This window comes from Schistocerca nitens, chromosome 2, assembly GCF_023898315.1.
Source record: "Schistocerca nitens isolate TAMUIC-IGC-003100 chromosome 2, iqSchNite1.1, whole genome shotgun sequence".
NCBI lineage: Eukaryota > Metazoa > Arthropoda > Insecta > Orthoptera > Acrididae > Schistocerca > Schistocerca nitens.
Window position 1 is genome coordinate 124,861,163 of NC_064615.1, and position 15,238 is coordinate 124,876,400.

A 15,238-nucleotide genomic window follows, 5' to 3' on the forward strand; every position below is an offset into this window, starting at 1 on the left:
CAACCTGGGAAACACTGCATTTGTTCAGCCTTATAATTCTTAAAAGAAAAAAATGTTACACTAAGCAGTTACATGTACATACGGATTATGCATCAACTTTTTGCAATAAAACTGTTTTTCTCTTTTAATTCCAGTACTGTGTCTAATTCTTGTATTTGTAGAATTAAGAAACTTGAAGATGGTTTGATGACTACACACAAAAATATTAATAAATAACAAAAATATTTCATTGATTTGGCATTTTGGAAAAAATGCCCCCATTTAATGAGAAAACTTATGTACAATGTATACAGTTGTATTATAATTCCGGAACTTATACAGCAAACAACCGTAGTTGTTAAGTCCAGTTCTACAACATAGGTTCTGCCACCTCTTCATCACGGCAGCGGGCAGCTTGAAGTTCCCGCCGCACTTCAGGAGTGATACTCGGATGACTTTGATGTCGTAGCAGCCCAAGGAGAGCTGCTTTTTGTTCTGAGCTTATGTCTCCTTTATAGCGCTGAACAAAAGTTAGCAGAGCTTGATGCCATAGGACTGGCAGCTCACGGCGATCACGCTCAAACCTAAAAAAGCGGAAAGGAAGGAATTTTTTGATGAGAAGTACCAGTTGTTTGGAACCCATGACATACAAGAAACAAATTTTATGCTAAACAGCACGTCATAACAGTCAAGAGTCTGGGGATACAAGTGTCAAGAGGGCAAGGGTCAATAACAGTCTAAAATGGGAAATGAAAGACAACTCAGACTGGAAGAAAATATATTGAACAGAACTGCCAAACATTTTGTAACCAGTGGGTTTACTTACTCCACTGTTAATATAGTTAACACTGTGATTTGTGTTGGCCTTGCAGTGGAGGTGTGTATGCTCTTATTTACAGACAGCTGTGAAACTGTCAATCTGCAAAGCCTCATCTGTTACTTGAGACATCTTGATGATTCAGGAAAACCAAATTAACAGATGATTAGGTTCTTAGTATGGAATAATCTCTTGACGTCCAGAAAAAATGAAAATGGTATTTGGCATGAGTAGCTAATCTTGACTGTTTTGTGTATATATCAATAAATGGATTCGGAAAACGATATTGAACTGTATAGTGATACTGAATGCACAAGTCATCATCGATTAAGTTGTAGATTCCAACAGTTGAAACCATAATAGTAACAAAAATAATTGAGTAATATCCAATTTGAAGATGTGTTTCTGTTGCACAAATCTGAATAAAAGTATAATGTCTGCAGCAAATGAAAATTTAAAAATAATATGACAGAAGTTAATAGGAAACATAGAATGCAAACAAATCTTTTATATACATTTGAAACAGAACAAAGAGTTTCAAAAGTATTTAAAAAATTTCTGCATAAATTTCCAAATGAGGTCTCAATGAAGAAATCAAATAAATCATGTCTGTGCAAATGTCTACGTAATGCCGAGACACAGTGTTAAGAATCTTAATTACCATTTTTATTGTAAAATTTTGGTTAAACTAAATGGATGACACTTGAATACCAGCAATGCAATATTTTATTTACATGTTCACATGAGATCAATTCTTCCACAAACAAAAACTCCTCTACAATGCAGCTGCATTCTAGCAGAACAGGCATATAACTGAATACATAAACATAACAACTCTGCTCAGATTTAACCTTATAATAATACAGAATATATGGAATAACAGCAGAAAAAAAGATTGATATATCTGGCACTGATACATAACATGATAACAAAATCATTCTCAAAGTAACTAAAAAGTTAAAACCAAGAGGTTAAAAAAGATCATAACACAAACAAGAGGAGGCAGCGAGTGTAAATACTTTTAGCACAAATGTCTGGTTTCAGTACAAGGTTTGAATAACATGTACAAATGGTAAATAACCTTTGGCTCCCTGTATTTGCCTGACCAGGAGTTAACTTCGACCTATGCATTTCCCTTTGTAAGTTCTCTAACTTCCCTAACCAATTAAGTGATTTAACATTCCACACTTTGGCCTGGGAAATGCCAGTTTTGTTTTTTCTGATGACAACATCCTCCTGAGTAGTTCCCACCCAGATATTGAAATGGGAGACTTTCTGCCTATGGAATATTTTACCCAAGAGGATGCCATCTTAATTAAACCATACAGTAGAGCTGCATATCCTAATGGTGAACAAAAAATTAATGGCATCGTTCATCACTGCTTTCTGCTGTTCACAGTTGCAACAGAGCAATGCCAATTTGTTGAACGTTACAACAAGGCCAGATCAGTCAATCATCCAGACTGTTGTCCCTGCAACTAGTGGAAAGGCTGCTGCCCCTCTTCAGGAATAGTAGGTTTGTCACGCCTCTCCACTTATACCTTTCCTGTGTTGTGCAGCTACACTATGGCTATCTACCTCACTGAGGCACGTAAGCCACCCTAACTCAGAAAGGTTCACGATGTGTCGTGAATTTACTTGACATAAAAAATTAAGAATTGCACCTAGATTGAAACAGCTAAATTAAGTAGAGGTTGTGTATGAATCAAGTACAGGTTGTGCATGAGAAATTTTAGGCACTCAGCTGTTATGACTGCAAGGAGAGTAAAAGAAAAACTGCAAAAGTGAATGAGTGACAGTGATTTTATTTTACATGGCATGAGGAAAAGGAATCTGAGGTGGATTTAAAACGATTTTGTGAATGGATAGACAGGTTTGGTTCAATCCAAAGGCCTGAAGACCAACTGTTCTTTCAGCACCTCTGGCTCAATGTTTCATACCTAACAGAGATTTCCTAATGTTTATCTTTGACAATTTTGCAATTTAAAGTTTTACTACTCATCTTCATGTAGAAGTCATAAATATGAATATCCACACAGGGACATTTGGACTAGAAGCTATACTTATGCCTGTGTGGATATTTGTATCTGATACAAAAACCATACTTCTGCCATTTGGAGGCACTTTCTGCTTATGATGACACTAACATGATTATGAAACTAATCAGTTACAAACTATTAACTGATAACTGGCACGTGAATGATTTTTTGTGCAAAATCTAGAGATTTAACTTTTTTGACAAAAGTAAGGTTTCCCATGACAAGACTTTCAGCTTATCATCACTGACCCACAAAATAAAAACACAAAACTTCCAATTACAATGCATGTTACTGTTTTGTGCGGTACTATATCAAACAGCAACATTAGCGTCAATTTTAATAAATTGCCAAGAAAAGTTTTGCACAACCTGCATACCTGTGAATATATGTGGGCTTAGACAAGAGGCAAGCAGGAAATGAAGGAGAAGCCTAACGGGGGAAAAATACTGTGAAACAAAAACAAACTAAAAGGCAGTCTGTGGGAAAGTGGACATCTTTGCATATTTGTGAAGTTAAAATATGCTGCTGGATAATGTTCAATAACATGTTGGTCCACCCCACACAATGTAATGTGCTCAGATCCTCCTTGGCACACTATTTACACGGTGTCTAAGCCTTTTCCACTCTCTGGTAGCAGCTCTGTGGTCATTCAGGGCACAAGTAAAGTTCCTGTAATGATACACCCCATGGTCTAGGAGTAGCATCTTCCATTGCTAATTAAAACGTCCTCGGTCACAGGTTCAAAACCTGCCACTGCTTAAATTTTGATTAATAATCAGTAAGACTTCCAGCATAAGAAGTCACCCTCATTTTGCTAATGGCCTTGTCAAAGATGGCGGAGGAGTGGACAGAGGTTCATGGCACTCTTGTACTTGGGGTGGGAAACTGCTCCTAAAAGCAGAAGAATCATCAATGATAAATGGCATGAGGATGCAGAAGGAAAAACAGAAACTACTACATTAAAGACACACAACTTGTATCCACAAGACATGTGGCCTGTAATGTACGAAGTATCATGATGACCTCTCCATTGGCAAAAGATTCCAGAACAGTCCTCCATTTGGATCTCTGCAAGTGGACTGCCACAAGGGAGGTGACCATTAGAGAAAGCATCAGTAACCAACGAAAGGATAATGTTCTACGAGTCAGAGCGTGGAACATCAGAACCTTGAATGTGGACTGGGAAGCTACAAAATTTGAAAAGTGAAATCCAAAGGTCACTCTAGATATAGCTGGGGTCAGTGAAGTGAAATGGAAGAAGACAAGGATTTCTGGTCAGATGAGTATAGGGTAATATCAAGAGCAGCGGAAAAAGGTATAACGGGAGTAGGATTTGCAATGAGTAGGAAGATAGGGCAGAGAGTGTGTTACTATTAACAGTTCAGTGATATAGTTGTTCTTACCTGAATCAACAGCAAACCAACAGTGGCAAAGATAGTTCAGGTATACTAGCTGACGTCGCTAGCTGACGATGAGGAGACAGAGAGTTTACGAGGATATTAAAAGAGTAATACAATATATGAAGCGAGATGAAAATCTAATAGTCATGGGGAACTGGAATGCAGTTGTAGGGGAAGGAGTAGAAGAAAAGGTTGCAGGATAATAAGGGATTGGGACAAGGAATGAGAGAGGAGAAAGACTAATGGAGTTCTGTAATAAATTTCAGCTAGTAATAGCAACTACTCTGTTCAAGAATCACAAGAGGAGGAGATGTACTTGGAAGAGACTGGCTGATACAAGAAGATTTCAGTCAGATTACATCATGGTCAGGCAGAGATTCTGAAATCCGATACTTGATTATAAGGCATTCCCAGAAGCAGATACAGACTCGGATCACAATGTAGTAGTGATGAAGAGTAGGCTGAAGTTTAAGAGATTGGTTGGGAAGAATCAATGGGCAAAGAAGTGGTATACAGAAGTACTAAGGGGTGAGGAGATATGCTTGAAGTTCTCAAAGGCCATAGATGCAGCAATAAGGAATAGCTCAGTAGACAGTACAGTTGAAGAGGAATGGATGTCTCTAAAAAGGGCAGTCACAAAAATTGGAAAGAAAACATAGGTACAATGAAATTAACTGTGAAGAGGCCATGGGTAACAGAAGAAATACTTCACTTGATCGATGAAAGAAGGAAGTACAAAATTGTTCAGGGAAATTCAGGAATACAGAAATACAAGTCGCAGAGGAACAAAATAAATAAGAAGTGCAGGTAAGCTAAGAGGAGGATATTAGTGTTTAATGTCCCGTCGACAACGAGGTCATTAGAGACGGAGCGCAAGCTCGGGTGAGGGAAGGATGGGGAAGGAAATCAGCCGTGCCCTTTCAAAGGAACCATCCTGGCATTTGCCTGAAGCGATTTACGGAAATCACGGAAAACCTAAATCAGGATGGCCGGAGACGGGCTTGAACCGTCGTCCTCCCGAATGCGAGTCCAGTGTGCTAACCACTGTGCCACCTCGCTCAGTCGCAGATAAGCTAAGACAAATGGCTGCATGAAAAATGTTAAGAAATCAAAAAAGAAATGATTGTTGGAAGGCCTGACTTCTTGACTAAGCGTACAGGAAAATCAAAACAATCTTTGATGAAATTAAAAGCAAGAGTGCAATGTGTATTCCACTTGAGAAGGCAGGGGAGAGGGTGGATGGGTGGAAAGGGTATATTGAAGGCCTCCAAGAGGAGGAAAATTTGTCTGATGTGATAGAAGAAGAAACGGGAGGCAATTTAGAAGAGAGAGAGGATCCAGAGAATCAGAATTTACAAGAGCTTTGAAGGACTTAGGTTCAAAGAAGGCAGAAGGGATAGATAACATTCCATTAGAATTTCTAAAATCATAGGAGGGAATGGCAACAACACAACTATTCAAGTTGTATAGAATTTATGAGTCTGGCGACATACCATCTGACTTTTGGAAAAATATCATCCACACAATTCTGAAGACCGCAAGAGCTGACAAGAATAATATACTAAAGAGTGAAAACGAAAACTGAGGATGTGTTAGATGATAATCAGTTTGGCTTTAGGAAAGGTAAAGACACCAGAGAAGCAATTCTGACATTGCAATTGATAAGGGAAGCAAAACTAAAGAAAAATCAAGACACATTCATAGGATTTGTTGACCTGGAAAAAGTGTTCGACAATGTAAAACGGTGAAAGACGTTCAAAATTCTGAGAAAAATAGGGGAAAGCTATAGGGAGAGACAGGTAAAATACAATATGTACAAGAGCCAAGAGGGAATAATAAGAGTGGATGACCAAGAACGAAGTGCTAGGATTAAAAAGGTTGTAAGACAGGGATGTAGTCTTTCGGCCTCTACTGTTCAATCTGTACATTGAAGATGCAATGATGGAAATAAGTCTTCCGCCCCCACTGTTCAATCTGTACATTGAAGAAGCAATTATGGAAATAAAAGAAAGATTCACGAGAGGAATTAAAATTCAAGGTGAAAGGATATCCCAATGATATGATTCGCTGATGACATTGCTATCCTGAGTGAAAGTGAAGAAGAATTACAGGAATTGCTGAACGGAATGGAAAGTCTAACGAGTACAGAATATGAATTGCTAATAAATCGAAGAAAGATGAAAGTAATGAGAGGTAGCAGAAATGAGAACAGCAAGAAACTTAACATCTGGACTGATAGTCATGAAGTAGATGAAGTTACGGAAATCTACTACTAGGCAGCAACATAATCAATGACGGACAGAGCAAGGAGGACATCAAAAGCAGACTAGCATTAGAAAAAATGGCGTTCCTGGCTAAGAAGTCTACTAGTATCAAACATAGGCCTTAATTTGAGGAAGAAATTTCTGAGAATGTACAACTGAAGCACAGCATTGTATGGTAGTGAAACAGGGACTGTGAAAAAATCTGAACAGAAAAGAATCGAAACATTTGAGATGTGGTGCTATAGACGAATGTTGAAAATTAGCTCGACTGATAAGCTGACGGATGAGGAGGTTCTGCGCAGAATCAGAGAGGAAAGGAATAGATGGAAAACACTGACGAGGAGAAGGGACAGGATGACAGGACATCTGTTGACACATCAGGGAATGGTTTCCATGGTACTGGAGGGTACGGTAGAAGGAAGAAACTGTAGAGGAAGACAGAGATTGGAATACATCCAGCAAAGAATTGAGGACATGAGTTGCAAGTGCTACTCTGGGATGAAGAGGTTGGCACAAGAGAGGAATTTGTGGTGGGCCGCTCAAAACCGCTCAGAAGACTGATGATAAAAAAAAGACACACTGCAAAGTCTCAACTGGTCCCAAGCACACTCAGCTGAGTTTACATCAGCAAGTACCTCTGGCTGTTGCATTTGGCTGAGTCCTGCATCCTGGAGAAAGATGTCCATAAGGGGGTCACAGGATGCTAGTGTATTATCATTACAAGAGACAAAACCATCATATAAATGTTGACTGCAGGCCTTGACAACAGATTAGCATATCCTTTCCTGATAATATAATGCCTCCAAATTACAATCAATAGGGATGAGGAATGTCTGAGATCTGCACGATACCAATCCAAAGCATGACAGGACCAAATCCCTTGTGAATCCATTGGACTGTGTACCTGAGAAGGACACTGGGCCCTCTAATACTTGGTGAAGAGAAGCTGATGTCAGGTTAACCCAGGCTTCATTCTAATTGTTCCCTCGCCCACTTCCTTTGTGTATGACAATGCTGGGGGATGTGTACCAATACTTGTAACAGACATCTGACACCCAAACCAAACAAGGTGAGACTGTTGCATACTGTTTGGGTCATCACAGCCCTCCCTACAGCCTCCAAGTGGGCAGTGGACAGTTCTGTTGCAGTCTCCTCAGAGTACCTAACAACTATAATTTGCAGGTTGTGGTAACACACTGTTGTGATTATCTGCAGGTAACCATTATCAGACATGCATTTTGTCTCTTATGAAGAGGTTTAATGTTCAAATGCAATTGCTGACAGTCTTTTAGGGCATAAAATAACAATGCACACACAATGTAAGCTTCAGATGATCCTTAAAGGCACATTGATAAACTGAACAGTGAACACAAGCTGTAATGTACTGCTCACAATTGGATACACAGTGCACTCTAATGAAATGCATTAAAACACATGTTTGCATTTACAGCCATTACAAAGGCTGCTGTACACAGCGAATGCCTGTGGTCATATCCTCTCAGACAAAATAATTTTACAGCAGTTCAAACTGGAGATAAGATAATATTAAAGCAATCATTAGCAAAATGATTACCAAATGTGCCTGATATAATTTTACATCCTCATGTCCATTCAAGATCTACAACTTCACTGTATTGACATCACTCACATATGCCGCATGCAGCAGACCCTTCAGCCATATACCTTAATTGTCGAAAGATTGAGATCCCAACAACACTATAGATAGCATTTCCAAACATGGTACATAACAAAATAAGTAAAGAAACCATAGGATTCACACACTGCTGAAGTAGCTCTCCAGTTGTTAGTTACAGTATGGGCTGTTTCACAATGTTTCTATGATTTCAAATCTAAACAACGTGCACTAAAAACCAGATGCACTGACGGAGGCACCGTCAAGTTTCATACTGTATACAGGTCAGTAGTCATGTTGTACTGGTCAAAGCAACAGCGGGCGTTTGTGGTGGAATGCTATTTATGGCGTTTGTTACAAAAATGTTCCAACAAGATGGCACAACATGCTGCACACACAACAAGACCTTGCAAAGCTCTCCATGAAGCGTTTCGTGACCACGATTTCCAAATGTGCTTGTATCAAATGGCAGTCTTGCTCACCTGAGTTAAACATGCCAAACTTAATATGGGGTTATCTGATGGAAAGAGTGTACTCTGACCGGCTGAGAAGCTTACAATACTGGAAAGATCAAATTCACTATGAAAGTTCCAGAATTCCTCCAGCAGTTATGAAAGATGTGTTCAAAAATTGGGTTAAAAGCCTCAAGTGTAGTGTAGCTGCTAATGGTTATCTTTTGGCTAATGTAATGTTTTATAAGCAAACTAAAATAAATGTTGTGCCCTGTGTAAAACATTCAACTTGTTTCGTGATTAGTTTGTGTGTTATTGAAATATGATTTCATCAAAACATTTTGAAACACCCTGTACAAGCATTTGTATACTAAATACATAGTTATCTAGAAATTACTTCAGTTATAGCTTTAGTTGTTCTTAATGGCATATATTTACAACTGGTGACTAACTGGAATCATAAAAATTACAAAAGTCTCATAGCATCAATATGAACATGCTCATTTTCACTGATTTAATAAATGTGTTTAAACACTACAAACGATTTCTCAATAATAATGCAAAAAAATCATTATCTGGATGCTTTACAGTGCATACCGTTACTGTGAAAAGACGGATTTGGAGAGCATATTAATAAACTAAGAATACATACCTTAGGAAGTGAAATACAACAGCATCAACAACTCTATATGGTAGAGCATACTTTTTATCCAAAAATATTCTTAAAAATATGGAATTTGCACCATTGTAATCCATTTCTGCAATCTTAAGAATAGCTGCTGAAGAATGCAGTATAGGTATCGAATTACGAGCTATGACAGAGCCAAATATTATGGCTTCCCTCAAGGTGCACGTTCCACTCTGCAATATAGAAAACTCACGTTAAAATTTCCTTTTTAAAACATGGAAATAAAGTGATACAAATCAACAACAAAGAATTATACTGCCAATGTTGAGTAGTATTTTAGGTACAAGCCAAGCAGAATAAACCAGTATTTATTATAATCCGTAGTGTATTTAATCACAGCCAGGTACATACAAATGCAACCATAGTCAAGCTATGATAAAGGCTACTGCTCTTTAACACAATCAACAAAACAATTACTTAATATCTTACTCTGTTTTGAAAAACATTCTATGCTAACAAAATGAGAGGTTGAAAAGAAAGTTAATCATGAGCAGCAGGCAATGTATTTGGATGCGCAATACATTTTTATATAATCTAAAATAGCAATAAGATAGTAAGCCCATTTTCTACAATATGTGTAGTTTACAAAGGTAGCTATATACAGCGGAGATTATAAACTTCCATGTCACTGGCTATTACAGTGTACATCTGAAAGCTATGAAGAGCACACATTTGAATGAAATGCAGTATGTCAGTTTTTCAGTCTATGTTGGGGACACATGAAATATTATGCAGCACACCTAGGCATATACAAAAAAGACAAATCAACTTCCCTGCAAATACAATGACATCTTACTATTAATACATATAGTGAACAGTGACCGAAAATGAAATCATTTATTGATGGAGTCTAAAGCTAAATGTAATCATCAAGAAAAACAAAACTGGCACTATATGTGTAGCAGCATGGAATGTTAAATCCTTTCATCAGGTAGATACGTTAGAGAATTTAAGAAAGATGGTAATGGAAAGTTCTGGTAGAATTTAGGAGTAAAGGAACAGTACAGGTGTTGAGCCTACCCCAACACGCAAATAAACAAGATACGTTAGAGAATTTAAGAAAGATGGTAATGGAAAGTTCTGGTAGAATTTAGGAGTAAAGGAACAGTACAGGTGTTGAGCCTACCCCAACACGCAAATAAACAAGCCAAATCCTTTTTTGTGCTAGAGTACATATAAATACATACGCAAACATGATCAGTGTGTTCAGTGCATGATGACATGGATGAAAGGATTAGGAGGAGTTAGGATGGAACAGAGGAAAGAGAGACCATGGGAAGAGGATGTGGTTGCAGAATGAGTGTAGTTAAGGTCCAAGGACAGTGGACAGTGTGGAGATGGGTACAGGGCAGAAGGCTAGTGGAAGCTGAAAGGATAACTCCCATCTTTGTAGTTTAGAGAAGCTGGTGTTTGGGAGGGGGGGGGGGGGGGAGGGAGGGGCAGGGGCAATCGAAGTGGCATGTGTTGTGAAGCAGAAACTAACTTCAAGCATGTTGTGCTTAGCAGTGTATTCTGCCACTGGGAGGTCAACTCTGCCATTTGGCCACAGTTCGGTGGTGACTGTTCATTAAGGTGAACAGCTGGTTGGTGATCACGTTGATGTAAAATGATGTGCAGAAATTGCAGAAAGCTCACGTACGACTGCTTTTACAGATAGCCAGTGAAGGGACATGAGTAGGATCTGCTGGTTGGGTGTATTGGACAGGTCTCACACCTGGGACTACCACAGGGATATGATCTGTGTGGCAAGGGGACAGGAGTGCATGTGGCACAAGGATGGGCTACAATTTTGCACAGATTAGATGGATGATGGAGTACGACTTTGGGAGGAGTGGGAATGATTGTGGGTAGGATGTTCGTAATTTCTGGGCACAATGATAAATAGTCGAAGCCCTGGTGAAGGTACAGTTCTGTTGTTCTACTGCGGGATGATACTAGGTGATAAGGGGGAAAGTACTCCTTTGCAGGTAGTTCTTGGGAAGCTGGCGGCAGTATTAGGGGTGTGTGATGATATGGTACAAGAAATCTGTCTGGGGACTAGGTTTGGGGGGGGGAGGGGGGGGGGGTAGTTCCTACCTGTACTTGAGAACTGAATTATTGTCAGTGTAAATTTGCTGTCCATGTGTGGCCAGACTATATGGGAAGGATTTTCTAGTGCAGATGAAAAGTAAGCTATCAAAATGCAGCCTCTGTTGTTGGTTAGTGGTCTTGAAATGGACAAAGGTATGGATGGAGCCATCAGAGAGGTGGAGGTTAACATCCATGAAGATGACATGCAGAGCTGTAAGAGGACTGGGTGAAGCAAATGGGAGAAAATGTGTTGAGACTGGGAGGAACAAAGATGGGGTATTTTCGCCCTGGTTCCAGAACATGAACATATAATCAATGAGCATGAACCAGGCAATGGGTTTGGTGTTCTGAGTGGATAGGAGGGTTTCCTCTAGGTGGCCCACAAACAGGTTGACATAGGTGGTTGCCATGTAGATGCCCATCACTGCACAGTGGATTTGTTGTATATCTTTCCCTCAAAGTAGGAATTGCTACATGTAATGACATAATCAGTCGAATGAATAAGGAATGAGCTGGTAGGTTTCACCTGCAAAGCACACTTACAAACTGGTGTTTTCCTCACCAAATGAGGATCCAGTACAAATATAAGGACCACAATGTATCCTCTTCAAACCCAAATACATCTGAACACCATCCTGCATTGGTCTTATGATTGATAAAGTGGACCTGGATCTCTTCCTGTGGATTTGGAATGCTTCATAGTATAGATCTTCAAATTGATGCTATCCAGTAGACTCGCATTATAATTTTTGTGAGGAATTAATCTATTTCTGCAAAGTCATCACAGTGAACTGCTGTGTATTTCCCCATTGGTTGTATGAATCAGGGCACTAAGATGAGTCAATGTGGAGATACGGTAGAAGTAAGCAATTGTGTTTGGAAGTGCCCATGATTGCTTCATGAATGAAGTCATTCCATTTGCTGATGTATCAATGCAGATGGTCCAACGGATATACAAGGGATGACATACTTGCAGCCATCTAACATGATGCAACAACAGTGGACGTAAAAGAATCTAATTGAGAGATATCGAGGAGGCCCTGCCAGCAGCTATCACGTGCACTGGGTGCAACCGGCTGCAAGTAGCTGCACATGTTGGCACGAATATGCCTGCCGCAAGGGTTCTGAGGCCATCCTTGGCTCCTTTTCGGTGGATGGCTGATTTGATGAAGGCAACCAGCACTGCACGTGGGATGCGAGCTAAGTTCACTATCTGTTGTATCATATTCATGGTTGATCGTGGTACTCTGCTTTGGAGCAGAGTGAAAGGTGTATACCAGAGGCTCAGATGACTCAACGATGGTATCCGAAGCGAATTTCTCACCCTCCACTATTGGTGCAGAATCGTAGGGTTCTAATTAATACGTCAAGTGTGAATTTCCTGTAGGAAGTGCTTACTATGGTAGCGGAGTCAGTGTGGCATGCACATGGGCATTTTTTACGTTAGAGAAACCTCCCTTGGGATCAAAAACGAACTGCCTGCCAAAATAAAACTTACAACAACCAGTGTTATCAGAGAATCCTCGTCCTCACAGACTGGATGTAGAAAAGGTTAACATGATATTTGTAAACTGCAGGAACATCCAAGAAAAGGTTCCAAAATTAGTATTGCTTACTGCAGGTTATAAAGCCCATATACGAGGTGCTATCCAAAATTTTTGGGATTGGTCCTGCCATCTGTTGAAAACCTTAACTTCGGACTAATGGTCACCATCACCCTCGAAGTAGTTCTCATCCGTATGTACACACTGGTCAAGCGCACCTGCCACTGGTCAAACGTTTTCTGGAAGTCCTGTTCTTTGAAGGTGTTTATCAGCGCCAGCAATGCTTCTTGAATCCTCTCTAGAGTGTCAAACCGACGGCCTCTGAACTTGAGTTTCAGTTTTGGGAATAGTGTGAAGTCACAAGGTGCCAAATCTGGCGAGTACGGTGGATGGGATACAACCACCATGTTGTTTTTTTGCCAAAAACATCCTGGTGAGCAAGGATGTGTGACAGGGCACGTTGCCGTGATGCAGCAGCCAGTTCCCTTGATGCCAAAGTTCGGGCCGTTGACGCCGCACGTTTTCAAGGAGCTGTTGCAAAATGTCACAGTGGTACTTGGAATTCACTGTTTGGTTGGGTGGGATGAATTCTTTGTGCACAATTCCCTTGGTATCAAAGAAAACGATGATCATGCTCTTCAACTGTCTTGCTTTTTTGGGTTCTGGAGAGCCACTCAAATACACGCGGACAGCTCATGCTCTGTCGTCCAAACACTTGTTGAATAATTGCAAGGTGCTCTGTAGCAATTTTCCCGAGATTCGCACAGAATTTGATACACGCATGCTGTTCTGTTCGCAGATCCATCGTTAAATCACCACACACCAAACACAGAGTATTTTGGAAATCACTGTGGACACACAACCTGTTCTCCCAGCTGAGTGCCACTCCGCACACTGACTCATCAGATATGCAGCTCTTGCCACCTAGCAGAGCAAAGATCTACTACTCCTACTTTCCAGATGGCAGCACCAGTCCCGGAAATTTTAGATTCCACCTCGTAGTACTAGGAACAGAAAGTTGATTGAAACTTGAAGTGAATAGCAACAATATCCTAACTTTAGGCTGGAATATTTATTGTAAGGATAGGTTAATCGCCAATAGTGGAGGCGTATTTACTGTAGTTCTTTTATTATTTTAGTCATCAGTCATCTGACTAGCTTGATGTTGCCCACCACAAATTCTTCTCCTGTGCCAACCGCTTCAGCTCAGAGTAGCACTTGCAACCTATGCCATCAATTATTTGCTGGATGTATTCCATTTTCTATCTGCCTCTATTGTTTTTGCCCTCTACAGTACCATTTAGTACCACGGAAGACATTCCCTGATGTCTTAACAGAAGTCCTCTCGTTATGTCCCTTCTCCTTGTCAGGGTTTTTCACATATCCCTTTCCTCTCCAATTCTGCACAGAACCTCCTCATTCCTCACCTTATAAGTCCACCCAATTTTCAACAACTGTCCGTAGCACAACATTGCAAATGCTTTGATTCTCTTCTGTTCTGGTTTTTCCACAGTCCATGTTCAATTACCATACAATGCTGTGCTTCAAACATACATTTTCAGTAATTTCTTTCTCAGATTAAGGCCTATGTTTGACACTAGTAGACTTCTCTTGGCCAGGAATGCCCTTTTTGCCAGTGCCAGTCTGCTTTTGATGTCGCTCCATCCATCACTGATTATTTTGCTGCCTAGGTAGCAGAATTCCTACCTGACGTTAAGTTTCTCACTGTTCTTATTTCTGTTACTTCTCATTACTTTTGTCTTTCACTGATTTACTCTCAATCCATATTCCATACTCATCAGACTGTTCATTCCATTCAGCAGATCATATAACTCTTCTTCACTTTCACTCAGGATATCAATATCATCAGCAAATCTTATCACTGGGATATCCTTTCAGCTTCAATTTTAATTCCAGGCATGAATCTTTCTTTTATTCCCATCATTGCTTCTTCAATGAACAGTACGGGTGAAAGACTACATCCCTGTCTTATAATCTTTTTAATCCTAGCATTTCATTCTTGGTCATCCACTCTTATTATTTTTCCCTCTTGGCTCTTGTACACATTCTATATTACCCGTCTCTCCCTATAGGTTAACCCTATTTTTCTCAGAATTTCGAACATCTTGCACCATTTTACATTGTTGAATGCTTTTTCCAGGTTAACAAATCCATGAACATGTCTTGATTTTTCTTAAGTTATGCTTCCCTTATCAACTGCAATGTCAAAATTGCCTCTCTGGTGTCTTTACCTTTCCTAAAGCCAAATTGCTCATCATCTAACACACCCTCAATTTTTTTGTTGCCACTCTTTTGTATATTATTCTTGTCAGAAACTTGGATACATGACCT

At 39.8% G+C, this 15,238-nt stretch overlaps 1 protein-coding gene across 1 annotated transcript in view; it reads right to left on the reverse strand.

The window, feature by feature from the left end:
- Positions 1-224: 224 nt before the first annotated feature.
- Positions 225-15,238, reverse strand: part of LOC126234298 (bystin) — a 64,198-nt gene continuing 49,184 nt past the window's right edge. Inside the window, exons 6-7 of the mRNA XM_049942984.1 lie at positions 9,237-9,445; positions 225-563 (exon numbers count right to left, since the gene is read on the reverse strand). Coding sequence (XP_049798941.1) covers positions 350-563; positions 9,237-9,445 — 423 coding nt within the window. The 3' untranslated portion in view covers positions 225-349. The remainder of the gene's footprint in view (positions 564-9,236; positions 9,446-15,238) is intronic.